Source organism: Taudactylus pleione, unplaced genomic scaffold (assembly GCF_031769625.1).
Source record: "Taudactylus pleione unplaced genomic scaffold, aTauple2 ptg000481l, whole genome shotgun sequence".
NCBI lineage: Eukaryota > Metazoa > Chordata > Amphibia > Anura > Myobatrachidae > Taudactylus > Taudactylus pleione.
The window spans coordinates 3,432,942-3,451,000 of record NW_028284883.1 but is presented as its reverse complement, the minus strand read 5'-3'; the positions used below and the strand labels follow the sequence as shown (position 1 = coordinate 3,451,000).

The following is an 18,059-nucleotide window of genomic DNA, read 5'->3' as shown; positions in this document are numbered from 1 at the left end:
CAATGTGTCAAGAATATAGAACTGTGCTGATTATACCAAAATAGAAATGGTGTCAGAGAAAATAGCAATCACCAACACCCAAATAAATGTAAGCCTCGTACCGGATGACCATTTTCATACAGCAATGTAAATAAGATCTCTTCTCCTTAAACATAAGTCAGCTCCAAGATAGATATGTAAATATAAAAGAGAGAGCCTCAAGATCGTGTGATACTTTTTTTACATACACAATATTTAATTAGAAATACAAAAAAGACTCGTATAATATAGATATTAAAAGTAAGTGTTGTGGAGGTAATTTACAGGTGGTTCAATCTCCCACTCAACATGTTTCGTCCCACTTGTAGTCTCTGGGGACTTCTTCAGGAGTAGATTTGACAATAGAGACTATCTACCTCCACAACACTTACTGTCTTCTGGTGGCATGTTTCTGTCTCTTGTATGAAAGACAATTGTGTTTATTATAAGTGCAGCAAGAACCTGACACCAATTAGCTAAGAAATTCAGAAAGTTTGTATATCAACTACGATTGCTGGGGGTTAAAATTTCTTTGTTCACAGGAGTGATATTGACCAGTGGGGAACGCTGGAAACAGATGCGCCGATTCTCACTCTCTACAATGAGGAATTTTGGAATGGGGAAAAGGAGCATTGAGGAGCGGATTCAAGAGGAAGCACAGTATTTGGTGGAAGAATTAAGGAAGAATGAAGGTTAGTAGAGTTGTACATTGTATTAACAAATTAAACATTGAAAGTCTAGAAATTAATATTAAGAAACCTCAAACTAGAGGTAGGGTGGAGGTCAGAAAATATAGCAGAATGTTATTAAAGCATTTCCCATTTAATGCTTTTTCAGTACTAACCAACTGCAAAAAAAGGAGCCATTTTTTTAGTAGATGTAGTTTTCTTCAAACAAAAAGGAATTTATAATACATCCAGAATAAGAATGAAAATTCAAGAAGTATTTAAAAAAATGCATCAGTACAAATTCAGTATAGTGACATGAGAAGGACTGCATGGCTCCATGAGTTATTAATGTTGTATCACATGTGATGTGCTAAGTGGTATCACATTTTATTAATGGCAGCTTAAAGTGGAGTATACAGGTGATGGAATGGATCAGATATCCATATTGCTTTAATAAATGTAGGGCCTGATTCTGTGTTGCATCTAATCTTGAATGTGAATGGTTCTGGTGATCTTTAGCAAACTGCTTGTGCTGCAGCCTATATATGCAATACTGAGTTGGCTGCATTTAGGCCGCTTCAGACATATGGTTAAATGAGTGTTACTAGGTGGCCGGAGCAGTGGCATGCCTCCCCTGGGTGGCACCTGGTGCGGGCAGGATAGTAGCTGCACGCCAGTCAAAGCGAGCGTGACCTCGCTGGTGGGGGTGTGGGGCCTCATGGGCAGGGGCATTGTCACATGGCCTGAACTCCCCTTATAGTCACTCTGGGGGTGACAGAGATGCGGACTGCCCCTGGGGACCAGTCTATTTGCATTGCTGGCTAATGTTACAGTGTAGCACCCTGCTTCTGTCACTGCAGAGGAGTCAGCGCTTTGGTGTCACCCCTCGGCTGGTGTCACAAGTATGCGGCCCGCAGCCCCCCCTTGTGACGCCACTGAGCAGCAAGGTCTTTTGCACATAGTGGAAGCAACCCATGGGCATGTAGACAGAGTTGCAGTCTATTCAGACATAAGCATATTATGCTGTCCAATTTCAGTTAGGTCTCCTGCACCAAGGATGGAGCTTGTCTGAGTACAGATAATAGTAATGATGGATGCATAGGAGTGTCCAACTCAACAGTGTAAATTTTGTCGATGCAAATTTTTACTAAAAGTAATCATCGGCTACAGTACATTTTTTTTAAGAACTAAATTGTGATGATAATGAAAATATAAACATTTTAATAACAAAAATTACGACGAGATCTGTGTTCAATTTTAAATAAGTGACTAAGACTAAAACTAAATTTAAAATCCTTGACAAAATTAACATGAATCTAACTAACTTAAGACATTCATTTGTATAACACATTCTTACTCTGCCTAAGGGGGTAGATATACGAAGCCCAGAAGCGGTATCAGCGCACGTTATGTGCGCTGATACCGCTTCTCCCCGATGTAAGATCGGGGGTCTGGGCGGTAATTGACAGGGGCGCTATGCGCCCCTGTCATTATCGGCGCTGCTATCTACAAGATAGCAGCGCCGATAGCCTGGGCTATGTACGAACGGTCACAACGGTCACAACATTACCGACAGCTACAGCCTGGGCTAGCCTATCCCCACAGCAGGGACAGTGCTGTCCCTGCTGCGGTGGCTGCCGGCTCCAGGCTCCACGCGGGGATCTCGCGATACTTGCGAGATCCCGCGCATGCTCAGTGGAGCTGGCCGGGAAGAGACACAGCACATCAGCACTAGGCTGATGCGCTGTTGTCTCTAGCGAGTAGCGCCGGAGGGGGGAGTTAACGCTCCCCCTCTCCAGCCAATGAGATGTTTATACATCTCATCGGTAGTGCTTCCTGCTTCGCCTCGGTAAAGAGGCGAAGCGGGTAGCGTTATAGCGTCACGGTAAGTGCAGCTATAATATATCTACCCCAATGAGCCTAGAATACTAAACACATAGGTAAAGGTATGCTGACTTCAAGCTCTCAAGGGAATTTTAGAGAAAAGTTCTTCAGTAAAATCCGTTACAGTATCATTTAAATCTTCGCAAAAATTTTGACTAAAACATAACTATAATTAGACTAAAATAAAAACTGAGGTCCACTGACTAAATCTTGACTAAAACATAAAAGAGAGACTAAAATGTGTCTTTATACCAACTACAATTTTAAATAAGCGACTAAGACTAAAACTAAATTTGAAATCCTTGACAAAATTAACACTGACGCTCAGAATACAGGTGAATGTCCTCATAGGATTTCCAATTTCTGAAAAGGGCCAGAATTGAGACCGCCTTACATGTGACTCATAATCAGGCTCTTAAGCAGGACCATAAACAAAACTTCTGCATGGAAAACAACCATAACTGTTTTATATACAGGCTATCACTGGAGTATGCCATCAGTATATCTCCAATTAAGGTGTCAACATTCACAATGTCAACAGCAGAAGGTCAAAAGTGACAAAGTCGTTCAATCTAGCACCCTGCATCTGTCACAACCAGTACAGTTTCTCTTTCCTGCCTGGCATTTCACTCGTTGCTCTGGTGCTTCTAGCACATGCAGCTGACACAACAAACTGCTGAGATACAGACCAGACTGTGCTAGATGCACCAAAGCACAGGCAGGAAAGAGGAACTGCATGGGTTGTGACAGGTTCAGGGTGCTAAAATGAACACAAATTAAAATTCAACCTCGTTAATGTGAACATTGCAAAATGTCATCATTGAAAGAATTGTCATAATGTTGATATTTCCATTAGAATTAGGGTTACCTTTATGGTTACCGTTAGGATTGGGTTTATGGGACAGAATTACACTGAAAAGACATAACATCTGTGTCGACATTAAGAAAATGTCCAGTGTTGACATTAAGACCATGTCAACATTCTCATGTTGACATAATGAAAGAAATGATACCACCCCCATCACTGCTAGCTCATGTTTTGCTTTGATGTTTAAGTAATTCACCTGCTGGTGACAAAATCCCATAATTTAATGAGCAAGCATTTAAGGATCAATTCAATTATCCACTAGGGTAGGGGGTTGACTTGCAAAGCACTGGTGATGAAACAACAGCAATGTCAGCTTAATTCGACCTCCTCATGGTCTGAGCTCACCCCAGATTTGAATTTTTTTGGAAGCAGCCATATGGGACTACGATAAAGTCATGACATCAGAACTACCTTAAGTACAGCATATAGTTGCACTTACTCACAGGGCAAGCTGCCTTGTAGCTAATTGGTAGGAAAGCAATAGATCCCCTCTATTTCACTTCCACAAATTACTCGTCAAATAAAGTACAACTGAAACTGTATGTGAGGTGTTTATAATGGGATGTAGTTATGAGACTGACGGCTGCGTTGCCGTCGGTCTCAAGTCAATCGGAACTTAAGATAGGCGTCAAAATACTGACACCTATCTTAATCCTGACGCCGGAATGGCGAAGGGCAACAGACCGAAAGAGGTAAGTCCGGGGCGCCCTTAGCGTTAGCTCGCGTGGGGGAGCGTTAGGTTTAGGTAGCGTAGCATAGCGGGTTAAGCACCCCTAGGTGGAAGGCTTAGGGTTAGGCACCCCCAGGGAGGGGATTCAGCCGCCGGGACTTTAGACCCATTTCGTTCATAACATCTCTCTCTCTTAAGACCACCCCTAAATTAATACTCTTATAATATACTATACTATACCTGATAAAACTCTGGTAGCAAACAAATACTGTTTAATTATAGCTAGAGACAGACAAGTTATTGGGAATAGAGTGAGAAAACAATGTGGCTATTTTCTGTATGATCAAATGTATATTTAGAATTATACAAGGAGAAGTATGTAATTGTAACTTCTGCAAATATTATACTTTCTTTCTTCTCTAACCTTGGATCTTTTACCTCCAATTTTAAATTTATTATGATTTAATGGGGTAAATTCACTCATTTATTCATTTGTTTTCTATTTATTTTATTTAATATGAGGATTGACAAGAGGCATAGGTTTTTTCATGTATTGTGAGGATTGGCCAAAGGTGAAGGAGGGCTTTCCCAGAACTGGCTAGTTTCCAAAGAGCTTCTTCAGTATTGTTCTGGGTACATTATCTGTATACAGATCCTATGTAGTTGAGTAGTACAATCCTCACAAATCAAAATGAAGGTAAATTTTAACTTGAATGGCATGTGATGCTGACTTAGGGTCTCATTCAGACTCGGTCGGAAGCGCTGAGCGCTCGCAACTGGGTCGATGTTAAGGCCCTGCGCACGCGCAGCGGCCGCACTGCGCACGTGCAAGCCCCGGAGCGAGAGAGAAATTCTCTCGCTCCGGAGCTCACTACAAAAGGGGCGGCTGTCGATGGTGATCAACAGCTCGCCCCATTTTGTAGGCGGGGCAGGGGGGTAGCTACACAAACGGAGGCGTTCCAGACGGAACGCCTGCAGTTTTGTGGGGGCCGCACTGACATCAGAAGTAATGTCAGTGTGGAGCTTCCTACTCGATAAGAGCAGGAAGCTCCCTGGGGCTTGCGGTTGCCGAGACCCAACCTTAGGGTCTCATCGCAAGCCCCGATGATCGCGATGGTCTTGACCATCGCGACCATCAACCTGGTCGGTCGCTAAAGCTGTGGGTGGTAACCTACAGCTTAGCTAGCGACCAGGAGGCCGCACTTAAAAATTCAAGTGGCCGCCCTCATTCAGAGAGAGCGATCGCTTTTTGCGACTGCCTCTGAATGAGGGTCTTAGGGCCTGATTCAGACCCGGTCACGAGCGCTGAGCGCTCACAACCGGGTCGATGGTGGCCCAGAGCGCATGTGCACGATGGAGCCGGCTCCGTCGTGTGCATGCGTGAGACCCGGATAGCGATGGGCAATCCGTTGCTCCGGGTTTCACACCAAAATGGTTGTGCTGTCAATGTTGAGTGACAGCACACCCCCTTGGTGGGCGGGCCGGGGGGGGGTGGCTGCCCAAACGGAGGCGTTCCCATGAAAACGCCTACCATTTGGGGGCGGCCTCACTGACATCATGAGTGATGTCAGTGGATAGATTTCGGCTCTGTTAGAGCCGAAATCTCTCTTGGGCTTGCGGCCACGAAACTCTACCTCAAGGGTCTCGTCGCAAGCCCGATGGTCGCGATGGTCTTGACCATCGTGACCATCATCATGGCCGCTCGCAATAGCTGTGGGTGATCACCCACAGCTATGCGAGCGGCCAGGAGGCCGTTCAAAAAAACAAAAGCCCAGCCCTGATTCAGAGCGAGCGCTCTGTCAGAGCGTCCGGCTCTGAATCAGGGCCTTAGGACCTCATTCAGAGTCAATCGAAGCGGCCGCACGGTCGTATACCACCGATGTTCGCTTTACTGCGCATGCGTACAGGTCGCAATGCGCGTGCGCTACGATCAGAAATTTCTCTCTCCTTGAGCACCGCCAGGTCGGTAGTTTGAGTGACAGATTGAGGTGTTTGTGGGTGGTAACATGGGAAGGTGCTTGAAAACGGGGGTGTGGAGTTCCGAACACAGGCGTGCCTCATTATGCGAACTGCATTTTCTGGGAGTGCATAAATTACAAAGTAGTGTCATGGCACACGTGACAGGGGAGGTTTTACACTGAAATGATCGTAGAGCTTAAGAGAGGGTCAGGTCAACCTTTAGCTCTACGACCAGTTCCGATGGCTGTCGATGCTCGCGATTAATCCTTATGTAGCCAGAGATGACGTGCTATGCATACGACATGTGGGCGTATTTTTAGCGGTCCGACCGCATCCACCCCTTGGTCGGCCAGCTAACGATCCGACCTTAGGGACGCAACTTGCGAGGGAATCATTTGCATATCCGGCCCCTTTTCCTGTATGACCGTGCGGCCGCTTCGACCAACTCTGAATGAGGTCCTTATATCTCTGTTATTGATTTAATAGCTGTAGTCTCCTTGCAGGTGCTCCCTTTGACCCAACCCAACTCTTGAGTTTGGCTGTCTCCAATGTTATCTGCTCCATTGTATTTAGAGAGAGATTTGACTATGAAGATGAAAAATTTCGGACTCTCCTAGCTTTGTTAAGAGAAATATCCATCCTCATGGTCTCCGCGTGGGGTATGGTAAGATAGTTTTCTTTCATAATAAATTTAATACATTTATTATGTGTTTTTATCATATGAGGATGTCAGCTGTAGAACTGCTTCACATAATGTTTCCACACAGGTTGTCCACAACTGCTCCAGCATTGTGTGTCCATAACTAAGGGACTGATCCAGACTTGCATGCTAATCCCACTGCAGCTATGATCTTGTATGCCACTATGTGTGAGGATATGCAACTGTCACAGACAAAGATGATGTAGATGCCCACCAGCAGCTTTGCGCACCATTAGTTGCAGATCATTCAATTATCGCAGTTCTGAGTAACTATGGCTACTCAGAATGACCACGGAAACTGAGACTTTGGTGACCTATTTATTGCATACGAGATTGCAAATGCAGGCTTTGTTACACCCAAAAACAGTTGCGACACGCCTGTGTTTGTTGCTGCCACTCCCAGTTACCTTACACAGATGTTCCCTGCCTTTCAATCATGTGGCAAGTTAAAAGCCTCTGCAAGCAAATACGGTAATGTTCCTTGAAGCACCCAGTGAAACTTAGGTGCATGCACATTTTACTGGTAGTGGCTCGACTGTGAAAATATCTGCATTGCGTACATGTCTGATATAGACCATAAGGTGCTGATTCAGAGATCTTTGAAATGCCAATATTTAGGCAGATATCTTGCCAGTGCGCATGCGTATAAGCCGCACTGCCAGTCCATAGCGATCACATTGCGATTATAGACACTCATAGGTTTCACTTTCAAAGTGAGTGACAGGTAGTCACCATTTAGGGGTGGTAACGTGGGGTGGTCAATAAAAAGCAGGCATGTCTGACTGTTTAAATGCCATTACATGGGCGTGCATAAATTAGCCCTTGCAATCTCCTATGGGGTCTGCGGCTGGTCAGACCTGCCGCAAGGGCAAGGTGGCCTCTCGATATGGGTCGATGTTAATGATATTTACACAGGTAAACGACATTGTACGCATATGAGAAGGCTGCAGTGGGGGTCTGTATGCCGGCTGTGATTTGGCAAGCATTAGCATATTTTGCAGCTGTGTTTCGAGTGAAGTCGCAGCTGCTATCGCATAGGTGTCCACCTCTGAATCAGTCCCTAAGTGCCTCTATTTACTAGAGATGTGCGTCGACCCCCATGTTTTGGTTTGCCAAAACCGCCCTCACGTGTTTTGTTTTTCAATCTGTATTTTTATTTTTTTTTAAATGCTAAAAATAGCTAAAACCAAGTCATTTGGGCCTATTTTTGTTCCTACAGTATTATGAACCTCAATTAACATTAATGCCAAGTCATTTCCAGTTAATTTTGATGAGCTCACAATATTGTTTTCATCCAGTTTAGGCCAAAGGGTTGCACTGAGCCAGCTGGCAGACTAAGCTAACTGACAGCAGTGGGCAACACAAACACATGACATGTCCCAGCAACATGGGACATCTAGGATATAAAGTGGCACTGCAGTGGCAGACAGGTTGGCAGTTTAATAAACTATACAACCCCATATTAAAAACCAATAATGTTTTCATTAATAAAGAACTAGATCAGAGGCCCGAGGCAGGTGGAGGATATTGTAGTTGAAGGCAGGGAAAGGAAGGATTGATTCATTTGTAAATGTAATGTAAGATAAAAAAGAACATGATTGCCCCAGTAAAGTACAGTAATACAGTACACTGCCTGTCAAAACACACACCATCTTGGCAAAGCCCATAATGAAAAGTGATAGAATTTTCCTTAACAAAATAAAAAAAAACTTCCCACTAAATGCAACACACTACACAGATAATATTAAGGCGTTGGCCCTTGACCTACTGTTAAAATCACAGTATCACGGCCTGAAGTTTTCATTTTAACAACAAAAAAAACACCTTTTTTATTTAAACCACACAAAACTGTCATTATTTTATTAGCATAATTACAATAATGATGTTTCTGCAGTTTAAAAACCAAACACTGATTTGCTGACTGCCTATCCAAAAAACTGATCTGCTGAGAAAGTATGCTAATATTTGCAATCACAAAGCACTCGCATGGACAACATGCTGACACCCAGTTTCCCACTCACATATCCGTAATACAGTACCTTGCAATCAAGCAAAAACTGAGCATCCCAAGGCCCTCTGGCTCAGAGCATACCATATTTTCCTTTTTACAGGGACAGTTCCTACGGTACATTTCAACAATTTTGCCCATTTAAATCAGCATTTCTCATAACAATGCATATTAACACATTAAGGCACACATGGCTGTATTTGCTGGCACAGATTTATATCTAAATGGGATCCCCTATTTCTGGGGTACCACAGAAGGTGCTAGTTAAATGTTAAGTAGAAGAATACAATATTAAGTAGAATCTGATTGGTTGCTATGGGCAACATCACTTCTAAAACTCACTTCTAAAAATTCTCAACTTAGTAAATTTAACCCTTAGTGTTGTCGTATCACAGTCATACCTGGCGTTCATGCATTAATTTTTTTAACAAGATAAAGTTTTTGTTTTTTTTTAATAATATCTGCAGTCACCCTGCAGGTATTATTAACATGGTTGCCCTGAACCTACTGAGCATTAGTGTTGTGTTGAGTCACGGGCCTGGCCTTTTTGAAGTCTACAGTAATAAACAATTTTAAACAAAAAAAAATTTGAAAAATAAATAAACTGATTCACTACACAGATATTAACATGGTGGCTCTGAACCTACTTAGCGTTAGTCTTGTATCCTGGGCATGGCAATAGTAAACACACACAAGTTTAAAATGAAAATAAAAAACATTTTGTTTGCTTTTTTTTTTAACAAATGACCACCACAACCAGAAGATGGCTTTTTTTTCTAGCGTTTTTTAAAGAAGTGATCAGTGACACCAGTTACCAACACAAACAGTAGATGCCTTTTTTTTCTTTTACAAAGTGCCCACTGTCCCTGCTTGAGCCTTGAACACAGCTCCCTCCCTGAGACAACTCCACACAGACACTGGCCGCTGCCTTATAGACAGACTTGAAGGGACACTATGACTGTACAGTAGTTTAGGTACTGCTAACTGAACTTGCTTTCTTTCACTAAGAGCCCTGCCTATACTACCTCCCCGGTGAATCTCCAGCATGAAATGGAGGTCAAACATATGAGAGGGACTTTTATATGCAATCCAAAAGATGTGAGAACCGACACCGGGAAAATTAAGTTTTCCTCACTTTTGGATCTGAGTCAGATAGGAAGACCTGAGCCGAGACTCTGATCCAGTTGGATATGCAAAATTTGGGTGGTTTTGGTTTTTCGGAAAACCAAACCCACTCATCTCTACTAACCTTGCTACATGTTTTAACACTGTGCAAGCACCAGAGCGAAGTGAGAGTAATTAAGTACAGGTGATGCAGAGTTTTATGCATTACAGATGCATCTCCACTAATGTCTTAATTGTGTACCATAACTTGGCTTTCTAACGTTAGTAAATTTCAGAGAAGGTACATTGACAGGACATGGAGTTACACTATTCAGCATTGGACAGAAATGTTTAATTTGCACCAAGTGTAGGCTGATCCATGATGATAATGATGACAATGGTTTTCAAACTAAGGATGACCCATACACAAAGATGTACAGTATACAACTTTGCATATGTGTAAATAGTAGAGATGAGTGGGTTCGGTTTCCTGGAAACCAAACCCACCCAAAATTACTTTAACCAAGCCGATCCAAGCCACTGCTGGGATCTCTCTGCCATTTTATGATTCCAAAATGAGGCGCTACATCATTTTCCTGGTGCCGGATCTGGCATGTTCTTCGATCCGATATAAGAGACTAACTCAGAAAGGATTGCAACTGCGATTGGAAGTGAACATGCAGACCCATCGCAGAGTGCTTGACAGGAAGGACCTTTTGGGGGTGGTGAGGGAGAAACACAGGTGTGCCAGTGCGTTTGAACACCGTTAGAGGGGCATGCATATTTTAGCCACTGCGACAGCATACGCAGCATGGGCTCTCGCTGCGTGCAGGAAAGTTAATAATTTACTGGTGGGGCAGACCTGCCTAAGATGTGCAGGTGGCGCTGATGTACTTCAATGTTACCAATGTTTTTGCTTGATTTTCAAAAAGAGCAAGATATCTGCACAGACTCTCATCTCATCATTGCCTTTCCCAAATACATGTCCCATATCATTATTTTTCTTGCTGTAAGGGAGGTGCACCCAGGAATATAAATAATCACAGTCAAAACAGAGAAGAAAGTATTCTTATATGGGGCACTCACAGGCTAACTATAATCCAAACGGATTCTATAGTGACCTAAGGAAAATTCTTAAAATATAACTTTTATTAGTTCATATGTAAAACAGCGAAATATTTTATTTAATCTTTATTGTATATAATAAAATTAATATTAAAAATTAATATTAAAATCGTTTTTTGTCCACAAAAATTCCGCTTTGAATCACTGTGCTATATAACTATATCACACTAATGTGAATATACTCCTAGTATCTAAATATTGTCACGTTCCACAGATCTAGTTTGCAATGTATTTTATTTGGTTATCAGCCATATCCTTCAATTGGGGGGATATGATATGGTACCCCTTCCCCAAATTTATCATAATTATCAATTAATCAAGGATATGGTTATACATTTATTACAGACCTACATTATATACTCATATTCTCTCATAGAAACAATTATCGTTGATCACGGTCAGTAGTACAAATCAAATGATACACTGTATCTTATGAACTGTGAAATGGTTATATTGTTACAGCTGCTCTCACTGACACCTCCTTAACATTAACAATAAGACTGCCTGTAACCCCTGATCCAGGTATAATGGCAGTCACTAAGTATGCCTTTCACCAGTGAAAGCAATAGATCCTGAGGGACAGATATAAATATAAATATTGCGCATCACACGCTTATAAATCCTCCCTCCTATTCAATGAGACTTTCGCACATATATGTATAATAGGGATATCGCGTGTCACAGCTATTTTATGATTTCATTCAGGATCGACAGTAAGTATATCTGCGGCCACTTATCCTCCATGTGACTATACCTTTGCTCACATGGAGGATAACCTTGGAACTGGGACTTCTGTAGACAGGCAGCAGGCTTCTACAGCTTTTTGAGGAACACACGCGGCGTGCACCACTGGCATGCCTCGTGCCTTTTAATATGTCACAATTAATTACGCTATACTCTTGTATCAATGTGTAATATGTGGAGAGCGCTACACTAACTCAGATGAAGATTATGAAAGTATATAATGCGCTCAATTAATATTGTTACTTGGTGACTGCTATTATGCCTAGATAAGTGGCCGCAGATATACTTACTGTCGATCCTGAATGAAATCATAAAATAGCTGTGACACGCAATATCCCTATTATACATATATGTGCGAAAGTCTCATTGAATAGGAGGGAGGATTTATAAGCGTGTGATGCACAATATTTATATTTATATCTGTCCTTCAGGATCTATTGCTTTCACTGGTGAAAGGCATACTTAGTGACTGCCATTATACCTGGATCAGGGGTTACAGGCAGTCTTATTGTTAATGTTAAGGAGGTGTCAGTGAGAGCAGCTGTAACAATATAACCATTTCACAGTTCATAAAATACAGTGTATCATTTGATTTGTACTACAGACCGTGATCAACGATAATTGTTTCTATGAGAGAATATGAGTATATAATGTAGGTCTGTAATAAATGTATAACCATATCCTTGATTAATTGATAATTATGATAAATTTTGTTGAAGGGGTACCATATCATATCCCCCCAATTGAAGGATATGGCTGATAACCACATAAAATACATTGCAATCTAGATCTGTGGAACGTGACAATATTTAGATACTAGGAGTATATTCACATTAGTGTGATATAGTTATATAGCACAGTGATTCAAAGCGGAATTTTTGTGGACAAAAAACGATTTTAATATTAATTTTTAATATTAATTTTATTATATACAATAAAAATTAAATAAAATATTTCGCTGTTTTACATATGAACTAATAAAAGTTATATTTTAAGAATTTTCCTTAGGTCACTATAGAATCCGTTTGGATTATAGTTAGCCTGTGAGTGCCCCGTATAAGAATACTTTCTTCTCTGTTTTGACTGTGATTATTTATATTCTTGGGTGCACCTCCCTTACAGCAAGTAAATAATGATATGGGACATGTATTTGGGAAAGGCAATGATGAGATGAGAGTCTGTGCAGATATCTTGCTCTTTTTGAAAATCAAGTAAAAACATTGGTAACATTGAAGTACATCAGTGCCACTTGCACATCTAAGGCAGGTCTGACCCCACCAGTAAATTATTAACTTTCCTGCACGCAGCGAGAGCCCATGCTGGATATGCTATCGCAGTGGCTAAAATATGCATGCCCCTCTAACGGTGTTCAAACGCACTGGCACACCTGTGTTTCTCCCTCACCACCCCCAAAAGGTACTTCCTGTCAATCACTCTGCGATGGGTCTGCATGTTCACTTCCAATCGCAGTTGCAATCCTTTCTGAGTTAGTCTCTTATATCGGATCGAAGAACATGCCAGATCCGGCACCAGGAAGATGATGTAGCGCCTCATTTTGGAATCATAAAATGGTGGAGAGATCCCAGCAGTGGCTTGGATCGGCTTGGTTAAAGTAATTTTGGGTGGGTTTGGTTTCCAGGAAACCGAACCCACTCATCTCTACTATTTACACATATGCAAAGTTGTATACTGTACATCTTTGTGTATGGGTCATCCTTAGTTTGAAAACCATTGTCATCATTATCATCATGGATCAGCCTACACTTGGAGCAAATTAAACATTTCTGTCCAATGCTGAATAGTGTAACTCCATGTCCTGTCAATGTACCTTCTCTGAAATTTACTAACGTTAGAAAGCCAAGTTATGGTACACAATTATGACATTAGTGGAGATGCATCTGTAATGCGTAAAACTCTGCATCACCTGTACTTAATTACTCTCACTTCGCTCTGGTGCTTGCACAGTGTTAAAACATGTAGCAAGGTTAGTAGAGATGAGTGGGTTTGGTTTTCCGAAAAACCAAAACCACCCAAATTTTGCATATCCAACTGGATCAGAGTCTCGGCTCAGGTCTTCCTATCTGACTCAGATCCAAAAGTGAGGAAAACTTAATTTTCCCGGTGTCGGTTCTCATATCTTTTGGATTGCATATAGAAGTCCCTCTCATATGTTTGACCTCCATTTCATGCTGGAGATTCACCGGGGAGGTAGTGTAGGCAGGGCTCTTAGTGAAAGAAAGCAAGTTTAGTTAGCAGTACCTAAACTACTGCACAGTCATAGTGTCCCTTCAAGTCTGTATATAAGGCAGGGACCAGTGTCTGTGTGGAGTTGTCTCAGGGAGGGAGCTGTGTTCAAGGCTCAAGCAGGGACAGTGGGCACTTTGTAAAAAAAAAAAAAAGGCATCTACTGTTTGTGTTGGTAACTGGTGTCACTGATCACTTCTTTAAAAAACGCTAGAAAAAAAAGCCATCTTCTGTTTGTGGTGGTCATTTGTTAAAAAAAAAAGCAAACAAAATGTTTTTTATTTTCATTTTAAACTTGTGTGTGTTTACTATTGCCATGCCCATGATACAAGACTAACGCTAAGTAGGTTCAGAGCCACCATGTTAATATCTGTGTAGTGAATCAGTTTATTTATTTTTCAAATTTTTTTTTGTTTAAAATTGTTTATTACTGTAGACTTCAAAAAGGCCAGGCCCGTGACTCAGCACAACACTAATGCTCAGTAGGTTCAGGGCAACCATGTTAATAATATCTGCAGGGTGACTGCAGATATTATTAAAAAAAACAAAAACTTTATCTTGTTAAAAAAAATAATGCATGAACGGCAGGTATGACTGTGATACGACAACACTAAGGGTTAAATTTACTAAGTTGAGAATTTTTAGAAGTGATTTTTAGAAGTGATGTTGCCCATAGCAACCAATCAGATTCTACTTAATATTGTATTCTTCTACTTAACATTTAACTAGCACCTTCTAGAAGATAATAGCTAGAATCTGATTGGTTGCTATGGGCAATATCACTTCTAAAACTCACTTCTAAAAACTCTCACTTAGTAAATTTACCCCTAACACTCGGAAGGTTCAGGGCCACACCTTGTTAATAATATCTGCTCAGTGAATCACAGATGATGTTCATCAAAATGAACTATAAAATCCATGAGGAAGAACTTTACCAGCAATTACGTCAAAGTACAGAGACTTCTGTAAAGCAGGTTTCACACTGAACAGATAAAACTGCAGATCGAGTGATCTACAGATATATCTGCAGAAGATGGTTGTTTATGCACACTGATTAACCATCTTCTGTGTTATGTGTGTTGGAGGGGTGCCGATCCTGCTGGCTGGGGTCAGGTCGCGCCCCCCTCCCTGCTGCTGCTGATGCAAGTGTATGGGCGGTCAGCTGGCCGCCCATACACACAGCACAATGCCTAATATATTTGCAGATATATTAGGCATCGGCTGTGCAGCACAGCTGATGTGATATGTTTGTGAACTAAGTCGTTCACAAATATATCGCTGGTACACACTGGCCGACGGGCACATGATTGGCCAATATATCTGCCAGTGTGTACCCAACTTAAGATTGAATTCCAGCGGGGATTAATTAATATTGTGTGAAGATGACGTAAACACTGATGATGGTGGGGATGAGGATGATAATGATGAAGACATCTTGCCACTGTATTATTATTATTATTATTAGCATTTATTTATATGGCGCCACAAGTGTTCCGCAGCGCCTTACAAAGTACAAAAACAAATTGTATACAAATGACTTACAGAACAATACAATACAGGACATGGATAATATATATTGCTACATTAGTGACCATATCACCTAGATAAGCAACCAAGTGTTAGGTGCCCTAGTGGTGAGTAAGAAGTAAATGACACTATAGTAAGGAGAAGCACAAGAGGGTAGATGGCCCTGCCCGTGAGAGCTTACATTCTAAAAAGGTGGGGGAAGACAAACTGGGTTGACACAGATGGGGTAGATGGGGACGAATGAGCATGTAGCAAGGAGTTAGAATGATAGCTGGAAGGCTTTGATGAAGTAGTGGGTCTTGTGAGCCCGTTTGAAGGATTGCAAACAGGTGGAGAGTCTGATGCAGAGTGGGAGAGAGTTCCAGAGGTGGGGAGCAGTGCGGGCAAAATCTTGGAGGCGGGAGTGGGAGGAAGTAATCAGCTTGCATGAAAGGCGGCGTGCATTAGTTGAGCGAAGAGGGCGGAGAGGAGCGTGAAGGGAGATGAGATCAGAGATGTATATGGGAGAAGATTGGGTGAGGGCTTTGTGAACGAGTGTGAGAACCTTAAATTGGACTCTGAAAGGGAAGGGGAGCCAGTGTAGGGCTTGTAGGAGAGGGGAGGCAGATGCAGAATGTTTGGAGAGGAAGATAAGCCGTGCAGCAGCATTGAGGACAGACTGGAGAGGAGAGAGATGGGATTTGGGGAGGCCAGATAGGAGGAGGTTACAATAGTCCAATCTGGAGATGACCAGTGAGTGTATGAGGGTTTTAGTAGCATCCTGGGTGAGATAGGGTCTGATCTTAGAAATATTTTTGAGATGGAAACGACAGGACTGTGAAAGGTTCTGGATATGTGGTTTGAAGGAGAGGGATGAGTCCAGGATAACTCCAAGACAGCGCACCTTGGGACTAGATGAGATAGTTATTCCATCAATTGATAAAGAAATAGTGGGAAGTGAGGTGATGTGGGAGGGTGGGAAGATGATTAGCTCTGTCTTAGACATATTAAGTTTAAGAAATCGCTGGGACATCCAGGAAGAGACAGCAGAGAGACAGTTGGAAATACGAGTCAGAAGAGAGGGGGAGAGATCAGGGGAGGAAAGGTAGATTTGAGTATCATCAGCATAGAGATGATAATGGAGGTCAAAAGAGCTGATGAGTTCACCTAGAGAGGAAGTATAGAGGGAGAATAGGAGAGGACCAAGAACAGAACCTTGGGGAACACCTACTGTAAGAGGCTGTGGAGGGGAAGAGGAGTCGTGAGAGGAAACAGAAAAAGATCGGTCAGAGAGGTAGGATGACAGCCAGGAGAGGGCAGTTTCACGTAGACCAAGGGAGTGAAGGATATTCAGCAGGAGAGGGTGGTCCACAGTGTCAAAAGCAGCAGAGAGATCAAGGAGAATGAGAAGAGAGTAGTGGCCTTGGGATTTGGCAGCAAGGAGGTCATTGCTGACTTTTGTGAGGGCAGTTTCAGTGCAGTGGAGAGAACAGAAGCCAGACTGAAAAGGGTCAAGGAGGGAGTGGGAGGAAAGAAAAGTGGTAAGGCGGTTGTAGACAATCCGCTCAAGGAGTTTGGAGGCAAAGGGGAGGAGAGAGATGGGACGGTAGTTAGAAAGAAGGTTAGGATCAAGGGTAGGTTTTTTAAGAATGGGGGAGACAAGGGCATGTTTGAATGCAGAAGGAACAGTGCCTGATGAGAGGGAGAGGATAATGAGGTGGGCAAGATGGGAGCAGGCTGAGAGAGAAAGGAAGCGGAGGAGGCGGGAGGGGATGGGATCAAGGGGGGAGGTGGAAGGGGGGGAGGACCGGATGAGGGCCATGACTTCCTCTCCAGATACAGGGGAGAAGGATGTTAGAGTTGGTAAAGTTGATGGGGAGGGGTGACTAGGGAAAGGAGGAGGTGGAGAGCTGGGGGACTGATTGGATATGATGTCCTGACGTATGGAATCAATTTTAAATGTAAAGTAGGTAGCAAAGTCAAGGGCAGTGAGCAAGGAGGGGAGACAAGGAGGGGGTGGGCGAAGGAGGGTGTTGAAAGTAGTGAAGAGATGCTGGGGATTAGAGGACTGGAAGGAGATGAGGTTCTTAAAGTATGACTGTTTAGAGAGGGAGAGCGCAGCACTATAGGATGAGAGCATAAATTTGAAATGGAGAAAATCTGCCTTAGAGCGTGATCTTCTCCACTGTCGCTCGGCAGTTCGAGAACACTTTTGCAGGTATCTGGTGCATTTGGAATGCCAGGGAATGCTGTAGAAATCATTGACAGCATTGTTAGTTGCCTTAAGCCCACCATTGACAACAACACTGTTGGTTGCCTTAAGCCCATTGATAGCTTGTATTGTGGGGGCCCAAACACACCAAGCACTTCAGCCACAAGAGTGGCAGTCCCTGTCACTGCTTTGTTTGTTAAACTGTGCAAGACTTTTATTTTTTTTTTCAAGTGACTATTTTGCAGCACATTGAGAAGCAAAAAAGCCATAAAAGAAAACCAGAATGATTGATTGATTTAAATTGATTAATTAAAACTATTGTGTGTGTGTGTTTATTGAGAGCTGTAGC

At 42.4% G+C, this 18,059-nt stretch overlaps 1 protein-coding gene across 1 annotated transcript in view; it reads left to right on the top strand.

Moving 5' to 3' along the window:
* The window catches only part of LOC148502865 (cytochrome P450 2G1-like), a 34,714-nt gene that overhangs the window by 9,648 nt on the left and 7,007 nt on the right, over window positions 1-18,059 (top strand). The window contains exons 4-5 of the mRNA XM_088449287.1: window positions 561-710; window positions 6,571-6,731. Of these exons, the coding sequence (XP_088305413.1) occupies window positions 561-710; window positions 6,571-6,731 (311 nt within the window). The remainder of the gene's footprint in view (window positions 1-560; window positions 711-6,570; window positions 6,732-18,059) is intronic.